The sequence below is a fragment of the Arachis hypogaea genome, chromosome 13 (genome assembly GCF_003086295.3).
Source record: "Arachis hypogaea cultivar Tifrunner chromosome 13, arahy.Tifrunner.gnm2.J5K5, whole genome shotgun sequence".
Taxonomy (NCBI): Eukaryota; Viridiplantae; Streptophyta; class Magnoliopsida; order Fabales; family Fabaceae; genus Arachis; species Arachis hypogaea.
In genome coordinates, this window is record NC_092048.1 from 21,282,021 (window position 1) to 21,306,037 (window position 24,017).

The 24,017-nt window shown below is 29.7% G+C and overlaps 1 protein-coding gene and 2 long non-coding RNA genes across 3 annotated transcripts; 2 read left to right on the top strand and 1 right to left on the bottom strand.

The window, feature by feature from the left end:
* Nucleotides 1-5,276: 5,276 nt before the first annotated feature.
* On the top strand, nt 5,277-6,195 carry LOC140178115 (uncharacterized). The gene is made up of 2 exons (XR_011870358.1): nt 5,277-5,791; nt 5,896-6,195. It is a non-coding gene; the product is annotated as an uncharacterized lncRNA (long non-coding RNA).
* A 3,916-nt stretch (nt 6,196-10,111) lies between these two features.
* Nucleotides 10,112-18,345, top strand: LOC112737627 (indole-3-acetic acid-amido synthetase GH3.10-like). The gene is given in 6 exon segments (XM_025787602.2): nt 10,112-10,705; nt 11,090-11,115; nt 11,118-11,190; nt 12,822-13,401; nt 13,569-13,818; nt 17,709-18,345. Coding segments are annotated over 6 exon segments (1,848 nt in total). The 5' UTR covers nt 10,112-10,328; the 3' UTR covers nt 18,251-18,345.
* Nucleotides 18,346-21,035: 2,690 nt separating this feature from the next.
* LOC112735807 (uncharacterized) lies at nt 21,036-23,484 on the bottom strand. Its single transcript, XR_003168548.2, has 3 exons — nt 23,461-23,484; nt 23,237-23,351; nt 21,036-21,075 (listed from the first exon to the last, which is right to left on the bottom strand). It is a non-coding gene; the product is annotated as an uncharacterized lncRNA (long non-coding RNA).
* Between the last annotated feature and the right edge of the window lie 533 nt (nt 23,485-24,017).

Genomic DNA, 24,017 nt, shown 5'->3' on the forward strand with positions numbered 1-24,017 from the left:
TATTCCATAATGTTGGATAGGCCATTAACTCATCTTGAAGACGTTATTATTCGGCTACTCCCATTCTCCAAACTATAAAGAACAGTCTGAAAAGATCTATGAGGTATGTACAATTTCTAAAGAAGTTTAAGCTCATTAGAATACTTATTGACTTGGGCATCGGAGTGTCTTTTGCAGGTCCCCACCCCGTCGTTCTGCCTATCACCGACGTGTGTCACATATTAGCTGAAAAGCTCGGCAACCCTCACTTTGAGACGACTCATACCTCGGAACATTCAGGCAAGAACAACTCTTTTTTTGCCTATTATAACTCTGGATATTTTTAACGTATGAATTGCATACAGTTGTCCTCAAAGTTGGTAGGATATGTGAAATATGTGTTGGAGCAGTGAAGACGGTTTCCAATCTGGGTCAGTTGTTCTGTTTCTGAAACTTCCTTCCTTCCATAATGTTGTGCACTGTATGATATACAGTTTTATGTGACATGAAGTTAATAGAATATATTGAGGTCATTTATATGTTAAACAGGGAGCTCTTCTGAATGCTCTTCTATCTTAAAAGTAGTTTCTCTTGCTTTTCGGACTATCCCCTATGATCAAAGAAACCATATGATACTAATATACTATATTACTATGAACTTCTCTAACATACCCAGACTTTACTAATTTAGTTATAACATTCTTGTTCCTAATCTTAATTTTACTCTTAATTTTTTGCTATGGAAACTTCTTGCTCTATTACCACTGTAATCTCTTTAATCTGATATAAGTAACAATATACTATATTTATTTTGTATGAAAATCAATTTTTGTTAGAAAAATCTATTTTTTTTTATCTAAAACATATTTTTTTTTAAAAAAAAATTTGATAAGGATGTAGCCACGCTTTAAAAGCATGGCAATAGGTTCAGGATTTAAAAAGCGTGGCCATAGTTCACATCTAGGTACGTTTAAGAAAGTGTGCTTATAGGGTTATGCATATGGCCACGCTTGTAAGCGTGACAATAGATAAAAGCGTGACAACAGAAAAGGTGTATTAATAGATTGAGAAAAGCATGGCGATAGAGCAATCGACACGCTTACAGATGTGACCCTTTCAAAAGCATGTTGATAGCTCAAAAAGCGTGGCAAAAAGATATCGCTACATTTTTTTTTTACTTTTTGCTACGCTTTAAAAGCGTGGCAAAAGCCTGGTTTTCTTGTAGTGGAAATAATAACTCACATCATACATGATACCTAACATATCTAATTAGACGCTGAATAAATATATCAATTCTGCTAGGTAGACAATAAAAATTGTGAATAATGTGAACAATGGCTACATCTTAGACCCACTAAACATGAATAAACCTAATTAATTCAAATTAAAATTTTAAAATTAAAATTAACTCTTTTTTTTTACGTATTATTTACGTTATTTAAAAAAAACGTTTTTCTTCTATACTTTTTTAATGAAAAACCATCCTCTCTTCGGTCTTCACAAGCTCATGGATAAATAAACGTGCAACCTTTAGCCTGGTTTAAGCTCATAGCTTAAACATGTCGAGTTATGATGGTTTCGTTTTAATAGAATAACAAAATTTATTGACAATAGGAGAATATTAAAATCCATCTAATGACAGATTAACCCATAATATTATTATGCATAACGACTATCAAATGGACACGTTTGATTTATTTAAGCTTATGATTAAATATTTTATCTTAATTCAATTTAGGATTATCACTTTAATGTGTAAATTTAACTCAATATAGACCTCCTAAAATTGATTTAGGTTTGTTGGTGCGAAATATTTACAACCTAGCAAAAAGTTGAGGAAATTTGAGTAAGATCAAGAAGTAAGAAGGGTTCTTTCCATCTTGTAAGTGAATGAATTCAAAGTTAAGAAGTCAAAGAAAAATGCTATTATACTTAAAAGATGGTGTCTAATTTGAAAAAAAAAATAAAAATTAATATTTAATTTAAAAATATAATAATAATAAATTTAAAATATTTAAAATTTGTTATAAAAAATAAGTTTGACAAAATTTAAATACCAAATAATAGATATCATAAAATTTATTCGAAAAAATAACTTACTTAAGAAAAACATTGAGTGTCAAAAAGAAAAAGTAATAAGACTTCATAACCTCTTTATGAAAGAATGGAAATTAGAAAATTGGGAAAGTAACATGAAAAAGCTTTCTACACGAGGGACAAATAAAGCATGAGAGTCAAAATAATACTACTCTTGTAGAGAAGAAGATATCAATTGAGGAGAAGCAGCATTGAAGGTCAAAACCAAAAAATTTAGCTAAATTTTTCACAAAATTTACGGCTAGTGAATCGAATAAAAAAAAGGGATAAAGACTAAAAGAAAAACGTGCTTAAATTCCAAAACTTGAGCACAAAGCAATGTGGACTAGTGAAAGAAATCCAAAACGTGTGTTGAAGAGCTTTACATCCAAGAAAAACCATTTTTACCAAGAACTTGGGTAGAAGTGCTTGCCATCAAGTAAACAATTTCAAACTTGGGTGCTCATTTAGAAATACAGGACAAACTCAGGAAAAGGACTTTCATTTGGCAACTCACAAACACACACATTCTAAAGAGTTCTGAGGTTACACTAACAAGGTGAAAGCAATAGAGTGTAAGGACATGTGAATATTCGAAGTGATTATTATTTTTCTTTCTTTCTTTTTTGTTTACATTTTTTTTTTACTTTTTGTTCCTGTTTCACTCGAATTTTAGTAATTTCGATAAGGTGTCGAATTGAGCTTGTATCAATATCTTAATTCGAGAAGTAGATACGACTCTTCTAAAAAAAGTGAGTTCAATCCAAAAATTACTTAGTATTTTTGTCAAAGAGAACTATGTCGAATTATTAGTGGCAAATTATAACAAATAAATGAAAATGTGTGAAAGAAATAAAAGGAAATTTTGAACAAATGAAAATGTAAAAGTGAAATGAAAATTAACAGAAGAATGAATAACAATGAAATATTTAAAACAAAGAAATTAAAAGAAAGAAAATTGAAAGATAATTAAAATAAATTTGGCTCCTAACACTCACATACACATGCACTCTATAATCTTCCGTAGCGCTGAGACTAGGAATTCTTGCAGAATTTTATGCGATGATCTAGTGTTTTTGATTGAAATCCCTCTTTTTTCTTCTAAACTTCTTCTATTTATAAATCTTAAAGATAGACTTGCTCTTGAAGAATCTTGACCACGATCCAATTCTTCTTTTTTTTCTCAGGCCACGACCCAATTCCTCCTTTTTCTTAGGCTACGATTGTGCCTTGACTTTGAAGAATCTTCATAGTGACTCCCACGCACATTCTATCTTGCCTTGGTCTCCAAATCCTATATTCTTGCATCGTGTTGACATTTAACCACGTGGTGTATCTAGTTTCGACTCCAATTCTTGACTTATCTCGAATCGCTAATCTCTCGACTTCGACATTCCTCTCGTAGTCGAAAGTGAGTTTTTTATAGCTGAATATCTGAGCCGTCGACCTTATTCTAACTTTTATGAATCATAGTCAAATTTTTTTAAAAGTTAAAATTCGTACCAATAGTTCCATTTTTCAATTCCATTTCATTTTTTGCTCCTAGTTTTAAGCTATTTTCAATTCCCAAATTTTACTGTAATCTACTGTTGGATCTCATTCCTTTACAAGTTTCATCTAAATCATTGTTATTTTTAACAACTTGTAAATTTTTCTATTATTGATAAAAGCTTGGTTATTTCATTCTATAAGCATTTTGTGCAAAGTTCTTAGATTTGTTATTTAAGAGGATTCGTATTTACTTTTCGAAATAAAATTATAATACAAGCTTAAGTGACGTTCTTATCAGATTCGAAATAAAAATCCAAGCATAACAAGATGGACCATCTTGTTTAAATACATCAAATTATATGGAATTATATATATAGTTAGCTAAATAAAGTAATGAATGTAGTTGTATAAATGAAATAGAAGTTTAATTTTAATGTACCCCAACAGCCAGATAGAGTCTCACATCCTATATATGTATATGTTATATATTTATATAAAAATATATTTTAGGTGAATATTGAACTAAAGACAAGGCCTCTCACTTGGTTCAAGAAAATTTTAATCACTAAGTCAAAATCATCAATTTTTCTTTAATACGTCTTTTTTTATATATATAAAAGGCCGTTCTATTTTAGTGATATATAAATATAAAATTATATTAAATAAAATGCTCATAGATTTACATTGATTTTATTTGTGTTTGTGTTATTAATTTTAGTAAAGACTTTTATATAAAATTAAGCATATGGTGTTTTATGTTATTTATGAGATGATTGTGTTATTTGTGGGATGATTGTATTGTTTGTGTTGAAATTTTTAATTCGCATGTTTATCAATTTATATAATAATATTGCATATTTTTAGTAACCTGGGGATAGGATTAGATACCTGCAAGTTGAAAATAGGTAGGGTTAGAGTTGAGATATTTTCAACCTGCGAGTAGAATAGAATTGAGTTTATGTAAAAAACTTAACCTGTGAATAGAATTATAGTTAGATCCATACCCTATCCTACCATATCTATTATTATTTTTAATGACAATGCATCAAAATTAAATTCACAAAGTAATACTATTCTTGATCCTTGGATGATAATTGATAAGTAATTCATTTTACTTCATGTTATTCAACAAATACCATCATGATTAAGTAGTGTTTATGGATAATTTTAAAAGAATAAAATATATATTTTGTTTTTAGTGTTTTTAATAAATTTTAAAAATATTTTTAATATTTAATTTATATCAATTTTATCCCAAACATTTTGAATATAGATTCAATATACCATTGTCATTCAAATCCATTAAAAATCCAATAGATCAATCTTTTCTTGTCAAATTTATCCTTCTCTTCATCTTTCTCTTACCTCACAGTTAAAACACCACCATCAATAATAAAGTCGGTGTTGCCACCATTGGCTCTATTGACACTGCCATCTATTTCCCAGCTCTACAATCATTACTACCACCTTTAATATCTCCTCATTTTAACTAGAGAAAGTATGAAAAAATAATAGAATCTATGAATAATGAATAATGTGAATAATAGTTTAAAATTAAAAAAATTACAAATTAAAATTTATATTTTTTAATTAATTATCTAATTTTTAAATTTTAAAATTTGAAAAATTAAGATTTGCAGTTAAATTCATTCCCACTTTAGACAGTTACTCCTAATATCATCGTTTTTTTCCAATCTCTAATATCTCTTCTCACCGTTGCAGTCTCACTTGAGTCAAATTCTTCCTGGTTAAGAAAAGTGAAACTTTAAGAGTTTTTGAGATTTTTCTTTGAAACAAGAATAAGACGAAGAAGGGAAGCTTGGTGATAAATAACGTTCTTAATGGTGGAGGGTTGAATTTCAAGGTGAGGATAGAACATTTTTGCGGGCACCCTGGAGGGAAAGCAGTTATCAACGGTGTTGGGAAAGGAATGAGGCTCATTGAGTATGACCTTGAGCCGGCGAGGATGGCGCTACACCGGTGGGGGAAGACGTCGGCTGGTGGATTGTGGTACCTCCGATCACGCCGCACCAGCTCCGGACAGCCTACTTTGTGTTACCCATCCACCGTCGGCTGTGCAGCCTCCCCCGCAGACCACTACGTTCACCGTTCCAGCGTCACCATCCGCGATAGATCTGATCAACATACAGGGACGTACGCGGCTACGAGAGCTTGATCATGGTTGCTTCTTGTGTTCATTTATCTCCTTCTTCTTCTACTTTAATTTCAGTCTATGGTCATTTTAGTAAGTATGCGGATGGTTATTTTAATTTTTATGTGGATGATTATTTTAGTTTGATTGGATTTAGTTATATATAATTAAAAATTGTTGGATGTTCAATTTATTAGGTATGCGGATGATTATTTTTATCCTTAAATGGATGGTTATTTTCACTATGGGTTAGCGACGTTGGTGGTGGCGTGTGGCAAGCCAAGCAACGACGGTGAAATGAGATGATTATTGATAAAGGTGGAAGTGGTAGCCTATTGAAAAAGAAGATGATATTAGAATGAAATACTTTAATAAATTAGGATTTGAGATGGTTATTTTTTTTTTAAATAACTGAATGAATTTTCTAATTTAGATAATTTATGAAGTATTTTTTATTTTTTATATATATTTAGGTTAAATATACAACCTATTATTCACATTGTTTAGATTTATCATTATCTCCCTAACAGAGTTTTTTTAACTATCGCCACCATTAACATATCACAATTATCATCATAATCAATAAAAAAAATATGGAAAAATAAACAACAAATAACAGCAAACAAAATTTGCCAACTACAAGAACATTCCCCTTCATATAAAATAAAACCTACATCAACCACAACAGCAACTTTGGTAAGGGTTGAAACAGGGGCTTGTCCGTCTCTGCCAGTTCATTAGTGGATCAGATACGCAGCAAACATCTTTACGAACCATCTTTCCCTCGTTGACTTTGACAAATTCAATATTGAATTAAAATCTATTCTGAGAATAACCATGAGTTTTAAGAGAGAGAGAGAGAGAGAGGGGGGTAAAAGTGAGCAAGAATACTCCATTACTTAGGGTAGAAGTAATAACTAACTTACTATGTAGATGATATTCCAGTGACTAGTAATGCTTCTGCAGAAAATGGGCATCTAATAGGATGTATTTGGAGTAAAATATTTTAGAATTAATTTAATTTTATTTAAAATAAAAATTAATTATGTAAAATAAGAATTGATTCGATTTATAAATTGATATAATAATTTGATTTTATATTTTTTTTTATTTATCATACAATTTTTTACCACCACCAATAATTGTTGCTGTCGGTGATCGAACTGTCACGGTGTCACCATTGTTGGTGATCGAACCACCGCCATCGTCGTTGACCAAACCGTGACCGGATTTTTTCCTGTTTCTAACTCCTCTTTTATATTGATATACTAAATACTTAAAATGTGTAAAAATGACTTTTTATATATCTAACACACCATATGATTTACAAATAAGTTTAATTCTTATTTTTTGTCTATTCTAAAAGAAAATTTTCATTTTATAATCAAATCAATTCTAATTTTAGTGTGATATAGACACACTTTTAAGTTTTAAGGATGTATGTAAAGGGAGTTGGTAACTTGGTATGACTTACTAGAAAAGAGTTAAAAAAGTCCATGTATTAGCTAATGTCAGTCATTAGCATAATTGGATAAGTTAATTATCATGTTATTTAGAGTCTTATCCACAATAACAAAATCTGTTAACCATGTATAATTATATACTATATAAACTCATATTCTTTGTAAATGGTTAATACAAGATATATGCTAAAAAATCAGAAGAATTTATTATTTTTGTTTATCAATTTTAGTCATCAATCTAAATTTTTAATTTAATAATTTATCAACATATTTTTAACCTATATTTTTAAATATTAATAATTAATTATTGGCCAAAAACAATAAATTTTTACTGACCCTCTAACATTCTTCTTTAACACAATTCATAATACATATGATGAATATTCAGATTGAAATAATTCATTCTCTCACATTTCTGCAACATGTCTTCAACTTTGTACTAAATAAACCAGAGAGAATGATGTTCTTCACATAGCTTTACAATATATAACACGTTGTCAACGCATATAACATATAACATAAAAATATAATATTAGGCAATTAGCATATATATGATATAAAACATACTAAGAATATAATATATAACATATTATCTATCAATAGTATATGTAAATCTGGCGATATAATATACATATATTTTTTTATAAACACAATATATTAGTAAAAGAGTAACTAAAATATTAAAAAAGCATTTAATTCTTGATTGTTAAGCTTAACTTTTGTTTCTAATTCAAGGATTATGATTATATGTTCCCATTTCTCATAATAAGAAACACAAGAGTGAACCTACACAAATCACTAATTGAACTGATTGCTAACAAATGCAACTGAATTGATTCCAAAAACATGAACTGATGTGATAACTAACTTTGACTAGTGCCTAAGTTAACCTGCTGAAACTATTTTGATTGGAGGTTTATGGTAAACAATTCTATTTACATTCTATCATCCAAATCCAACTTTTTTTTTCCTTCTTTTGCTCAATTATCCTTCCCTCACCATCTTCTATTTATTCTTCTCTTTTCAGTTTTCACCACCATCACTCCTGCTTTTCCACCACCACTTTTTTTTTTTTTTTTTAAAGCATTGGGGTTGTTTGATAGCAAAATTTGGTCATGGAATTTGGACATACTCAGATTTGGCCGTTCTTATAACGCGTCCAAATTGTGCTATCCGTCTTATTTGTTTTTTGTTGTATTTTTCATCCAAACAAATGAGCATTACAAAAACGAATATTACATGATACATATGTAACAGATAATATAAGATAATCTATACCAAAAAAAAAAAAAAAAAAGATAATACAAGATAATAAAAAAATCTTTTATAATATACGTAAAATTGCAGGAAACTCTTTTGTCATTGTATATTTTTTCTTTCCCTCTTATTGTACTTTCTGATAATGGAGGGCTTTTGACATATTCCATTATTAGCTTATGTTTTTTATTTTTTATTTTTCAGGAAAATTATAGTTTATGATAGACGACTTGAGCCATTATATTTGCCACCCAATTTTTTGTGGTAGTTCTTTTTTAGCTCATGCTTGAATTAATCTTAGATATAACTTTTCAGTCAAAGTACCTGAATGGTGATGAATTTAGACCGAATTTAGTTTTGAGAAGAGGACAAAATAAAATATTAAAAATAATACATAAAAATAAAAATATAAAATTAGTGTTTTTATATTTTATTTGGTAATAAATTAAAATAAATTATAAAAGTTTAATTTATTATATTTTTTTATTAAAAAATTTGAAAAAAAAATAATTATAAAAATTAATAAAAATAATAAAAAAAAAATTAAAAATAAATTGTGTCTTTTATTGGTATTTATGTATTTTTTTTATCAGGATTGATACAAAATACACTAATTGAATGTCTTTAAACACAATATTTCTGTCTATATGTCATCTACTAAACATAATTTTATGTATCTCATCTGTCAAACATAATTTTACGTCTCTGTGTCTCTCTTTATCTCAGTGTCTCATGCTTATAAATAAACATAGCTTATATCTCAATAATTTTAGTTATTTTTTGCATTAAAAAAAATTATTGATAATCCTTTTTCTTTTTATCGATAAACAGAATTTTATTAATTATCGATAAACAGAATTTTATTAATTAAAAATTAAAGATTCCACCTTGTATACACATGAATATAACTTTAAACATGTATAGATCTCTGATACTCATTGAAAAAATATCTAAGAATATATATGGGCTCATTTCAAATGGTGGCTCACAATAAATTGGAGGGAAAGAGGGATCACCTGTATTTTGGTCCATATAGACATTATTACCGAATTCCCCACATGATCCTTATTAGTGTATTTTATTAATTAGTTTTTATATATTTTTAATAAAATAATAAATATTAAAATAATTAAATATATCACTAAAAATAATTAAATTTGTCATAACATAATAAATATTTTTTACAACAGTACAATCAATTTTTTGCATAAACACTACTGAATACATGTTTCTATAATATAATTGGTTTTATATTCATATAATCCATAGCTAATTTTATTATATCTTTTTAATTTTGACGTGGTCCGTACATACTCAAATACTTAATTTATAATATCTATCTTTAAATTCGATTCACAATTTACAGATACGTTAACATTTTTATAAGCTGATTATCAATACCTAAATAATGATAACGTAACGCCAATTCTTGTGGTCTATATCTATTGTAATAACCATTCATTGATGCAGCTTGTGCAGAATCAGGTTAATAATAATAATGTCATGATTCCTTTGCTTTATGTCAATTTTTTTCTTTTAAGAAATAATAAGAATTGAAATTTTACTATTTTAGAGTTTTTGTCATAAAAATTCTGATTATGATATTTTTTTTTTAATTTTAAAATGATAAAAAAAAACTGAAAAAGGCACAAATTGTTATATCTCTAATAATAATAATAATAAATGCCCTGTTTAGGGCCTATAGAAGTAGTAAAGGGATATTTCATGAACAAGTGGGTACTCTTCCAATCTTTGTGGTTCTTCTCTCACTAATAACTTTTCATAGCTATATCCATTACCTTTATTTCAATGTGTATGTGTATATATATAGATCCATAGTTAGGCTTATAGTGTTACACAGAACCGTACAATACCCTTCAATTCCTACACATAACATCCTCAGCTCCCTAATGCCACAGCGACAAGAAACTTTGATGGAACCAAAAATGAACAATGGCAATGGCCATGGACATGGCTGTGCTATTGTGAATGGTTGTACTAGTGATGAAGTAATTGAGTGGTTTGAACAAGTGTCACAGAAGGGTGGTTCTGTTCAGAAAGAGATACTATCCCAGATTCTGAAACAGAACCATGGTGCTGAGTATGTGAAGAAATGGTTGGGGTATCACAACATCCAAGAAATGGATTCATCTGCATTGGAATCACTTTTCACTTCTGTGGTTCCAATTTCTTCTCATGCAGATTTTGAGCCTTTTATCCAAAGGATTGCAGATGGGGACACTAATCCTTTACTCACCCAACAACCTATTACCACTCTTTCCCTAAGGTAATAATTACTTTCTTAATTAATCTCTTTCCGTTTATTTTCATTTCACAGGAATATTCCACAATATTCAATAGAGGCCATAAATTTTATTTCCAGCTTAGGTTGTTCTTGTATTAATGACAACTACCACAACTTAATATAAAAAGTCCATGTTAAAAGTACTAATTAATTAATCTTAGCAGTCTTGTCATGCATGATGATTATTATGTATATTTTGACGATGGCCTACTTTTTCTTCTTCTTTTGTTTTTCTTTTTAATTTGGTCAAATATTTATTTAATTTTTCTTTTCTCTTGTGATATAATTAATATACGAAAGAATCTCCTGCACTTCTGGATTTTCTTCAATAATAATAATAATAAGTATTATTATTTAATTTTGCAGTTCTGGTACTACAGAGGGAAGGCAGAAGTCGTACCTTTTACCCGCCATAGTGCACAAACTACCCTTCAAATTTTCACCTTAGCAGCAGCATACAGATCAAGGTATGCCTCTAAATGTTCCCTGTGTTCCTATTCCCATTTCATGAATTGAATAACCTATAGCAAGCATTTAAAGTGTGGTTCTATGTGTTTCAGTCATTTAATTATTGATCCTAATCATAAAATAAAATATATAGAATTAAAATACTAAAACACTTAAAACTATAGTATACCTGAAACGTTTTTTTATGGGTACTAGTAGGGTTGGAAGTGAGCTGAGCTAGACCAAGCTCACGCCCGGCTCACGAAAATTGACCTTGGCTCACGGCTCGACTCATTAACAATCGAACATATTTCTTAAGCTCAAACTCGGCTCCACGAAAGCTCACGAGCTGACTCGAACTCACGAGTTAGTTCAAATAATAGAAATATAACTTATACATTTTAAAAAACATTTAAAAAGACCAATTTTATATATTCTTTATCTTTTAATAAATTATAAATTTTTTATTTATGTCCTACATCAAAATTATATATATTACTATTTCATATGTATATATATAATATTAGACTCAAACTCGGCTCTTTTATTTTATGAGTTCAATTCTAAGTTTAAGCCCGGCTCACCAACTCACGAGTTCAGCTTATCGAGCTATTAATGAGTTGAGCTCGAACTGGCTCATAAGTTGGCTTGACTCACTCCTAACCCTAGGTACTAGTATATTTATTGATCACACTTTTATTTATTAAATGTATATAAAAATAATAGAAACAAATTAAAATTAGTTAAAATGATAAATATTTTAGAATTTTATTAAGAGGTCTTGTGTTTAAATATTTGAAATAGCAAAAAAAAAAAAAATATTGTTGCTAAATTATATGTAATAAAAAATATTTTAGCAAAAAAAGTTGTGTACTAATCTTTTTATATTTCTGTTATATACAGTATAGATTTCAAATTTTTTGTACGTCCCATGTCAATATTGATATTATGATTGTATTTGTATATCTTTTGTTTACCTCTAAGAATTTGTTTTAGTGAATTATATATAATTTTTTATGATAGAAATAGTGTTGTTTAGTATTAAGATAGATTTCCTTGGATCTATTTTTTTAAATATAATTTTCATTTGATAAAATTTTAGGTTATTGTATTTATTTCTCTATTGTATTCATCATCTAATATTTTCATCCAAATCGCAATATAAAATAACACTTATAAAGCTATATCAATATTATATTAAAATGTTTAGATAGTAAAAATAGCACACAGATTAGAGATTAAAAAATTATTATTTTCACTATTGAAAAAAATAAATGTATAAAAAATTTGTATTCTGATATAACTATAAGTATCATAGTTTATACCTAATTCTAAACATACTTTAATATTTTATATTTTTATCTTGAGATATATGATAATGTCACTCCTATCCTTATTTATGTTACTTCTCACATAATTTTTTTTATATTGTATTATATATAAATTTGTAGAAAAAATAAACGACATTATCAAAATAGAACTGATATTATCATTTGCCCTGTGTCTTCTCTCAATGATTAGAGGCAATGTTAAATTAAAAAGCAGATCTATTAAAGCCAAAAAAAAGAAAAATTCATAGACATCTAGCTTCTTTCCATCCAATGTGGCATATATATCATTGTTTTGACGGTGTAATGTGTAATTTTAACAGGGTTTATCCCATAAGAGAAGGAGGAAAGATTCTTGAATTCATATACAGCAGCAACACGTTCAAAACAAAAGGAGGCCTAACGGTAGGAACAGCCACAACACACTACTATGCAAGTGAAGAGTTCAAGATCAAACAAGAACAAACAAAATCTTTCACTTGTAGCCCGGCCGAAGTAATTTCCGGCGGGGACTACAAGCAATCGACATACTGCCACCTCCTCCTCGGCCTCTTCTTCTCCGACCAAGTCGAATTTATAACCTCTGCTTTTGTCTACAGCATAATCCAAGCATTTCGCAGCTTCCAGGAGCTTTGGTGTGAGATATGCAACGATATTAGATCCGGCTCGCTTAGCTCGCGAATTAAGTTGCCAAAGATGAGAAAGGCAGTTTTGGAAATCATTGGTCCAAACCCAATTTTGGCATCAAAATTGGAAAATATTTGCAAGGAGCTAGAATTGGTGGATTGGTTTGGTTTGATTCCAAAGCTTTGGCCAAATGCTAAGTATGTTTATTCAATAATGACAGGGTCTATGCTACCTTATGTGACAAAGCTTAGGCATTATGCAAATGGATTACCTTTGGTTAGTGTCTATATTTAATGCACAAATAAATACTTTAGAAAAATCTTTAAATATTTCAAAAATACTAGTCTTTCAGCCGTTTTAGCCGTTAATTTTAATACTACTTTGTTGTTTTATTTACATGTCGTCGTACCATATTTGATACTAATAATTTGTATTAATTATAGGTTAGTGCTGATTATGGGTCAACTGAGAGTTGGATTGGGGTTAATGTGGATCCAAGTTTGCCACCAGAGAAAGTAACATTCACCGTTGTTCCTACTTTCTCTTACTTTGAGTTCATTCCACTTTATAGACATAATAAGCAAGAAGATTACAGATCAATTGTTGCTGATGATTTTATTGAAGACAAGCCAATTCCACTTTCTCAGGTTAAAGCAGGACAAGAGTATGAAATTGTCCTTACAACTTTCACCGGTAACACATCCTTCTTTCCCTTCTACCATTATATTCATAGTAGGTCTCTAATACACAATTAAATACAAATTATGTTTAGATATATTAATTTATAAATAAATGTTATATAAAAATGTCATTCTAAAACAAAGTATATATATATAGAGTATGTTTAGTTTAGAGTTTGTTGGAGCATCAAACTCACTTTCAGTTCTTTTAGAAGTTTTTTTGTTTGGTTATTTTTTCTCCCTCAAAACTCAAACGTGATATTGTAGTCTAACCGACATTTAAGCGAAATTAAAATTTTGGTTTTTGCATTCATTTTTTTTATTTGACCATTAATTGAGAAAATTTATTTTCTATTTACCAATTCTATCTTTCATTATTCATATAAATTTTGTTAACAAAAAAATATTTTTTATCTATCAATCATATCCTTCGTTGTTCATATGATAAATTTATTTTTTATCTATATAACTTTTTTTTTTAACAAAGAGAATATTTCCTTAAAGAATTGTTTTGTCTAAATACAATGACCTTTTAATATATTAATTCTTTTCAAAATAATTTTTGTTTTAAAATAAATAGAGTAGTATATGTTTCTCAAACTATCTAATTTCGAACTTTTTTTTGGTAATATTATATTCAGATGGATGTTATCCCCCAAAATGACTTATTATATGTGTTGTACCAAACTGTGAGGGTGTCATAACTTTAATTTTTATAAATTTGTTAAAAATAACAAAATAGCGATGCCGTTTATTATTTTAATAATTAAAAAAAATATAGAAACAATTACGTTTTTTTAATTAATTAAAAAAATTTTAGACAAAACATGTCTTTTGAAAAGTAAAAAAAAATGTTTCCATAGCAAAATAAAACTCACTTGAAGTCAAATGACCTAGTGTAACACGTTGACCAATATTAAAAAAAAAAATTAGCCCCTAATTTCATCAAGTTTTGGTTGATTGTTTATTATTTAAGGAATAATTGAATATATTTAATATCTGTCTAACTAATTGATCGGCATACTAACTAAAATTACTCTAGGTAATGGCGTTACTCCTATTTTTTATAATATCACTTTACATATACATAATTTTTTGTATTATATATTTACATAAATTTATAAAAAAGAAAATGACATCAAAATAGAAGTATCAATATCAATTTTCTTTAATATAATACAAAACAAGAAAGGTTATTGAACAAATAGTGAGACTCAAAAGTTAATGAGCAACCCACTTTATTTCGGAAAAAAAAAAAAAGAGACTTTTGTTAGGCAACAATACAACGTTGCACTATGCAAAGTGTCTTTTAACTCTCAAAATATTATTATTAATAGCATCGAAAAATAAATAAATATTATTAATGGATATGTGAACTCAAGTTAATACTCTTTTAAAAAATATTAATTTAGATAAAATATTATATTAAACTTTTAATATATTTACATAATACATTATTTGAATATATTAAATGTCTAATATGTCACTTTATCTCTATCATATAACTAGACCTATAATATAGACTATTTACTAAATATTAAGTATGGTCTGTTCACAAACTCAGCTTGATTTAAAACTTTTTAAAAAAATTGATAATTTAAATAAATAATAAAATAATAAATAAATAATCAAGTAAAATGAAAAATATTAAATATATTTTAAAAAATATATATGTAATTAAAGATATAAATAGTCTAATGAATAAAAATCTTTAAATAAAATAAATGATATAAATTTAAACTCTTATTATTATATTTTTAATATAATAAATTATAATAAACTTATGTATTTATATATTTTACCATATGTAGACCATAACAGACTAAACAGATTATTTTATAAATTTGAATTTGATTTATTAAATTAAAAAATTTAAACTTTTAAAATAATTTAAATTTAAACATATTTTTTATTTGACCAAATCAAATCAAATATAGGCTAATCCACAAATTCCTAAAAGTCGCCTGGCCCTTTTTTTCTGGCTAATTTTTTTTTATATTGTTTAAATATATGTGTAATACATTATTATTGGAAGATTAGGTATTTTTTTTTTGATATGGTGTTTTATTCAAATCGGACGGTCCGATTTGTTTGAAGAGAAAAATAAATTACAAATCGGAGGGTCCGATTTGTTTGGAGAAAAAAATAAGCTACAAATCGGAGAGTCCGTTTTGCATTTTTTATTTTTTTTATTTTTTAAAATAAAAATCGGACGGTCCGATTTCAACATTAAAAATTTTTTTATTTTCGAATTCACAAATCGGACCGTCCGATTTGTGATTGTTAGTTTGAAAAAAAAAATAAAACAAACAAATCGGTGCATCCGATTTGTACATTCCATACCAATGTAAAACACACTTCTGCTCACATCTTCTTGTTATACTCTTCTCTCTCTCCCACATAAAAAATAACAAGCGTTTTTTTCACCAGTAACAACTATGAATAATAGTTGATGAAATATGAGTACAGCACAATTTCTTACACATTATATATGAGTATATGACTATATATATATTGTACTTTTTGAGTTTTGACTTTTATCTGTTTTGGCCAATAAAGACCAAGTGAATGCTTTTTAGCTACCCAATCTGTAAACTATTCATCATTATTAGGTAAGCCCCATTTGAGCCCACTGTCCTCAACAAAATAACGCCTAGTGTATGTTAGAAACGTTATCTCCTAACAATAATGTTTCAATAATTTTGCAACATTGATGGGTCATTTCTAATCTAAGCTAATATAACCGTCAGTTTTTTCTTGAATGGGGAGACCCCAGTCGACAATGCAATCTAGCTGCATATTTTGCCAAAAATCTTTAACAAAGTTGGTCCCAATATATCGCAATACGTGGAAACATTAATTATTGAAATGCACACAAAAAATGGCTAGTGGGCATCACACCAATAATAATAAGTGGTCATAATTTTGCTACGTACTTGGCCGATGTGTGTTATGTTTCTACCACTATTATATATTATTGTAGTTTACTTATTTAACAAATAACAAATTTCCATTAGTTATTTAATTTCTAATTTCTATCTTATATATATGTTGTGTGTAGAGTGTAGACTAGCTATAGTAGACAACCCACGTTTCATCTGTACTACTGTAGTGACCATTGAGTCTTGTGCTTGGTTTCTGTTCGTTACTTTGATTATTAATGACTTTGATGTAATGTAGCTATCATTTCATCTGTCCTTTCTGACAAGGATATACATGGCAAGCTCCATAATTGCGCTTCAAAATTTGTTAACTGTAGTATGACTCAGAATAATAATAACCCCACAACTGTCATGATGTTTTCATCTGTAGACTCTATTAGTTTCTAGGGTTGACCACTCTAGTTTGTTATTTATTTTGCCGCCCTCTCATTCCTTAGAGGTAGTATCGTATTTCTTCTTAAAAATTTAAGACATGAGAAATTTTAAATAGAAAAAAATATTACAATTATATGGATCGGATATTGTAGAAACTAAATATGTTTTTCAATAATAATAATAATAACCATCATAGAATGTAACATGTAGGACTGAAACTATTAGCCTACTAACTTTTGATATTTGAATAGAACATTTATTATATGAGTGCATTTAGAGAATTAACTTTTTCTTAAATTATATTAATTAATATTTTTAAGTTTTATTACATTTTGAATTTTAATCCTAAACTTTAAATTTTTTAAAATGTTAATTAATGTTGACTAGTTAAAATTTATTTTTTTATAATTATTGTAAAACACACAAAATTTCATATAGATATAAATTTTAGGAAAATACTATGGGATATATCTTTAGTGTAAAAGAAAAGAGAATCAACTAATATTAATTTAAATATATGAAAAAAAAAAGTATTAGCCATAAAAATCTTTTATTTGTGAAATAATAACTGTTTTTTCTCTTTTAGGACTATACAGGTGCAGATTAGGAGATGTGGTAGAGGTGGCAGGATTCCACAACGGGATCCCAAAACTGAACTTCGTATGCAGAAGGAAGTTAATTCTAACTGTAAACATAGACAAGAACACAGAGAAGGACCTCCAATTAGTAGTAGAGAGAGGGTCACAACTTCTGAACAGAGCAAAGAAAGCTGAGCTTGTTGACTTCACCAGCTACGCTCATGTCTCCAACGAACCCGGCCATTACGTGATCTTCTGGGAGATCGACGGTTACGCCGAGGACAGTTTGTTAGAGGCGTGTTGCACCGAGATGGACGCGTCGTTTGCCGATCACGGTTACGTGGTTTCTAGAAAGACCAAGTCAATAGGGCCCCTTGAGCTTTGCATTGTGGAGAGGGGAACATTCAAGAAGATTCTGGACAACTTCATTGCTAATGGGGCTGCTTTGAGCCAGTTCAAGACTCCTAGGTGCACTAGTAACCATGGCATGCTTAATATCCTTAGGGCTTGCGCCCTCAAGAAGTTTCGTAGCACTGCTTACAACACTTGAACTCAATAATATCATTTATGAACAATTAATAATATAATTAATTAACGCTTGCGTTATTTAATTTCATATATATATAGTATCGAAAAATTTTCACATATTCCATCCACTTTATTGAAATACTGCTATGTCATGTACAAAATAATAGCTGGGAAAACATTTGTTATGCAGCAGGTAATGTAATACCCAAAACATCCTTGGAACAATACGTAAAAAGATCGAATGGTACGGAGTCTACTGACACAACATTGACCATCAGTTTTGTTATTTTATGTTGAAAAAGTTTTTAAGGCAACCCACTGTCACGGTTTTGTATACACTTTAACGTTATTGTACCAATATTTAAATTTATTAAATCTCTTGAATTAAAATCAAATCAGTTTAATTCTTAATATTTAACAAGAAATATGAGAACACAAAAAAAAAATTTTAGTAGAAAAAAAAATTTATTACTCAAGTATTTGTTACAAATAATTTAATACTCAAATTTTAACTCTTACCTCTTATTTATAGCCATCCACCTCCTTAATAGATGGTTAGGATTAAATCTAATTAATAATCTAAATTAATCATCCAAAATTTTCATTACAAATATCTATTCTACTACAATTTTCTAAATACTTCTAAATTATTTCATACTACTCTTCATGCTTTTATATACATCTAAACTCTTTTAGATTATTCTATAACCTTCTAGAGTCTTCTAGAACCTTCTAAGATTTCTGGAATCTTTTAAAACATTTTAAAACGTTCTAAAATCATCTAAAATATTCTCAAACACTTTAAAAAATTATACAAACACTATTAAATCTAACCTTCTAAAACTTACCGTGACACCATGCTATATATAGCTATGGCTTGCAGTTAATGGGCTAATTTGTCTAATACTACACAAACTTATTTACTAATTAACAAATGGATATGCATCTATTAAAATGTCATGTTTTTCTTATATCAATTTGTATATATTTAACCATTTTATTTATTCTCTTTACGTATAAAAAAATTTAAGATGATTTGTAATTTATTAAATTTTTATATTTTTTATTTTAAATAAAAGTTTTCATTAATTTAGTCAACTTCTTTTTCTAATGAATTTTTTTATATTTGAAATTTTTTATTTTATCTATATTTACATTTTTTATTTTTAAATTTATTTTGTCTAAAAATTATTTGATATTTAATATTTCTTTTTTTAATATAAGTATCTATTTTATTTTTTAATTTTATTAAAAAGTTAGTATATTTAAACAAAATAATTATTTGAATATATTATTTTTTTAAATGAATCTAACAGATTAAAAAACAGTTATTTTGACATATAAGAATGATTGTATAATTTTTCAAAAATATAATGTCACGAGTCAAGACTTTATTTATATATATATATATATATATATATATATATATATATATATAATTAATGAGATTATCCTAACTTTAAAAATGGTCTAAATTCTTTTTATTAATGCATACATGATACTAAAACTTTAAATATATTAGATCTATATAAATATCATAACATTATTTTTAGGAATAATTTTCATTTTAAAAATTTTAATTTCAAATTGCTTACCTGGTGATAATATAATGTATATTTTACAAGGGACAATTATTTATAAAATTAACAATAGGTTATTACTAGCAATTAAACCCATAACTTTATAGCTATGTGCAACTATTTAATGTTATGTATGTCTATTTTTTTTTTATTGTACGAAAATAATATTCATTTATCATGTATATGTTTGGGGTTTATTAATATTTAAATATAGTAAGAAAAATCTGAATTTAAATACAAATATAAAACACAATTTTTTGAATTTATCTTTTTATCTTTAAAATTAATTTAACCTGTACATAGGATGGCAACGGGTTTCCGTGGAGGCGGGAACATGCCCCCTGCCTCCTGCCTCCAGAAACCCTCCCCCGTCCCTCCCCCGTTCCACCAGATATTAGGATATCCGCGGAGTTTGGAGGAATTGAGGAAACAAATAAGAAAAAATTTTGAAAAGAAAAAAAATTCAGTAAACAACAACAATTTTCCAAAAATTTCAGTATTATGATCCAATTTTACAATAAAAAAATTAAGAATCCAAACTCTAATTCCAATTTTACAGCAATAGAATCTAACTCTAATCTAAATTTATCAATCAACAAAATCCAAACCTTAAACATAAACCCAATTTCACATTAACAGAATCAAAACCCTAAATCTAAACCCAATTCACATTAACAGAATTTAAACCCTAACTCCAGTGTCCCCAATTTCATAGCAATTTCATCAATTAAACATCAAAATATATGTTAAAACCAATTTAATCAATTAACAAAAACATCCAACTTATTGCAAGGTGGTCGGCCTCGGCCTCGGAGACGGAGCACAGTCGTCATTGTCTTTGTAACACCCTAACTATCAAAATGTCACGCTTCCGGCTGCGCCACTCTAATAGCTCGAGTATTACCATGACTTTTATAATATTTAAGACTAAAATATGAGCCTGTTTAAAACTTAAAACCGCATAACACTTCGATAACTCTTTTTTGTGAAAACCTAAACATACATGCACATACAATTCAGATATAACCTTAAGATATATATATATATATATATATATATATATATATATATATATATATATATATATATATATATAACACTAGTTTACAATTATACATATCATAATTTCCTATCCCTCTTACAAGCTTCATAAAGATAAAGGTGAGAAAAAAAAATAATAGCTACGGTGATACAAAAAGACCGAATAAACAGAAAATAAACATAACTCTCCTGAAGCTTCGTCTTCCATATCCTGAAAAGGAATAACCTGTAGGGGAGTGAGAACGTCGTCCTCGCTTGTTCTCACTATAGGATTACAGAAATTGCTATAACAAGATACGTAAAGATAAGATCATTCTTAGAGTTCAGTGATCATTGCTCGTCTTATGAGTCTTTCCAAAAACCATAGGTTCACATTCGTAATCCAGAAAATTCCTTTTTTTTTTTGAAAACTTGCTAAATTTCTCAAATATTCTAAAACAAAACCTTTTCCCTTTCTCAAAGAAAATGTCTGAAAAGTTTTTCCTAGACCGCAACCATGAAAGCAGTTACCTACGCGGTATAAATGATCATCTCGTTCCAAGCATAGGTTCATTAAGTCTATACTGAACCGATCAGATACTTTATACAGAACTAGAACTCAATATACCAATCACGACCTCAAGCCCATCCAATCCAACACGGCCCCCGGCCCAAACAGCTCAATCAGCAACCAACTCATCACAAACCAATCAATTCAAACACAATCACAATTAATATGGTTCAAGCACAATCTAGAGCAATTACAACAAGTATAACAGTTAGCAGTTAACATAAGTATTCACATAGGCAAACCAAATACAATATGCACACCCAAACAATATCACATAGATGCAAATGATGAATGCCTGTCCTACTGGCTGTGATATCACATTGTCGGTTCAATTGCCAACCCGACACATTCCCATGGGAATGTTGCCCTTCGGTCACGTATAAATGGGAACCTTCTGGGATAACGTGCCCGCCACACGGTCCAGGATGTTAGTGCCTGCACACTCCTGTGATCCGAAAGGATGTGAGTGGGATACTTTGCCTCCGACCTCACATCTACACGTAAGCGGGATTAACCACCGTCCTTACGCGGGCGCCGCAACCTCGACAAGCAGGATTAACCACCATCCTTGCCAGGCGCAAGCGACTTATCAACAATCTCGTCATTTATCAAATCTCTCAGCATAAGCGGGACGAACCCGACCCTTATGCCTACAACCAATAACTCATCAATCTTGATGATATCCACAATCAATAAGGCTCAATAACTGATTTCAAATTCATTCTTGGCCCATTTTCTTTTAAATAACAAACGTATTCAATTCACAGCTAGCCAAGAATCACTTTTCAAAATGGAGCCACTTTTCACATCTTTCCAACACTTCCAAAGATCTCAAAACCATGCCAAGTTCAAAATCTCTTTGAAAGACTCAAAATCATTCATTTCTAAATCAAGATTTGGTCGTAAGATTCCTCAGCGGAGTTTCAAGACTTCAGGGGAGAATAACCTAACTCATTTCTTAAATTCCTTGAAAACCTCCGAAACTTTAACTTCTTGAGTTGAATAAATAGAATAGGGTTTAAACCCAAAACCAAATCGTGTTTCCAATTATTCCGCACCAATTTCAAAACCAAACAAACTTAAGCCAAAACCAAATCATTTTTAAACCGAAAACCAATTTCAGTTTCATTCTTAAATCTGTTTTCAAGGGCTCGGGAAGTGTTTCAATTTTAATAAATCAAAGTTTCAGAAAATACTTCAAGCTCTTCCTAAATGTCGTAAGGTGAAATAGATTAATTGAAAACCACGTTTATTTTAAACCCATTAAAACCCCCTCCAAAATCTGTTTACGTAAATCAATTTCCAAAACATAAAAATTTCATATTTAAATTGATTTTTAAGGCATAATTCCTTTCTTAATAATTACATCCAAGATATAGAGATTTTCCTACTAAGGCAAGTTCAAACATAATTTATTTCTCAAATCTTTAAGTCAAAGCATAATTCATTCTTTTCCAAAATAACAATTCCAATCAAAATCTCAGATTTTCTAGAAATTTCGGCAACATCTCCCCTAAAACTTGGACTTTGCCACCCTTTTCGGGTCCCAACAAAACCAATCATCAATCCTTTCTGACAGGTTCAAGACTAAATTAGTTTTCAATAAAACAAAACTCAACTTTCAAATTATCAAAAATCATTCAAATCAACCAATCCATAAATCTCCAATTTATCAAAATCAGACATTGTTACAATCAAACAAGCACCCATATTCATTCAAGATAAAACCAGACAATTCATAAGACTCACATAACCACCAGAAATACATTTTGTATAGCATATCTATTTATAACAACTTCCACTTTAAAATGAATCAGTTTGTATAAAAAGCCCCTACCTCGATACGTTGAAATCACAACCCAAACTCGCTAACTGACTCCTTTCGTATTGACCCGAATCGACTGCAGTCAAAACCTCAGCTCCAACCCGCTTTCTCAGCAACCACAACCACTCTAATCGCAACATATAATAGCCGAGATTAACTCTCATAACAACGAATGCTACAACACCTCAACGTATAATGGAGCAGTAACTAGAGGGCTTTCAGATCGAGACGCTTACCGAACGAAGAAGGAACGGCTGAACCGAAAGAGCGGCGGTCTCTGAACCGGCTTGGCGGCAGCCCGGCAGCCACCTCAAACAGCAGCGGCTACTGGATTCCGACAACAACAACTGAAATTAACATGCAACGACAATGAAGCTTCCGGAAACCCAAAGGAAATGAAGACCAACTTAAACCCTTACCGGCCGTGGCGTTCCCGGCGGCAGCAGCGGCAGCATGGAACTCCGGTGACGCAACAGTAGTGCAAGAACGACAACGGCGAGGCCAGCAACGCGGCGGCGACAGCAGCTCCGCGGCGGTTCTCCCTCTCTTCTTTGCGAACGGCGACTGGCAGCAGGGAGGGTGGATGGCGGCGGCGCAAGCAATGGGACGCGGCGGCGAACTCCTTCCCGTGGTGACTCCCTCTCGAGTCTTCTCTCTCTGCCCGATCTCTCTCTCTCGTCGTGCTCGCCGGCAGAGGCAAGATGGCGACGACAAAACCCAGGCGGTAGCTCTCCGGCGCGGATCTTGGCTCGCGCTCGCCTCTTCTCTCTCCTCCATGGTTGGTGATGGTGGC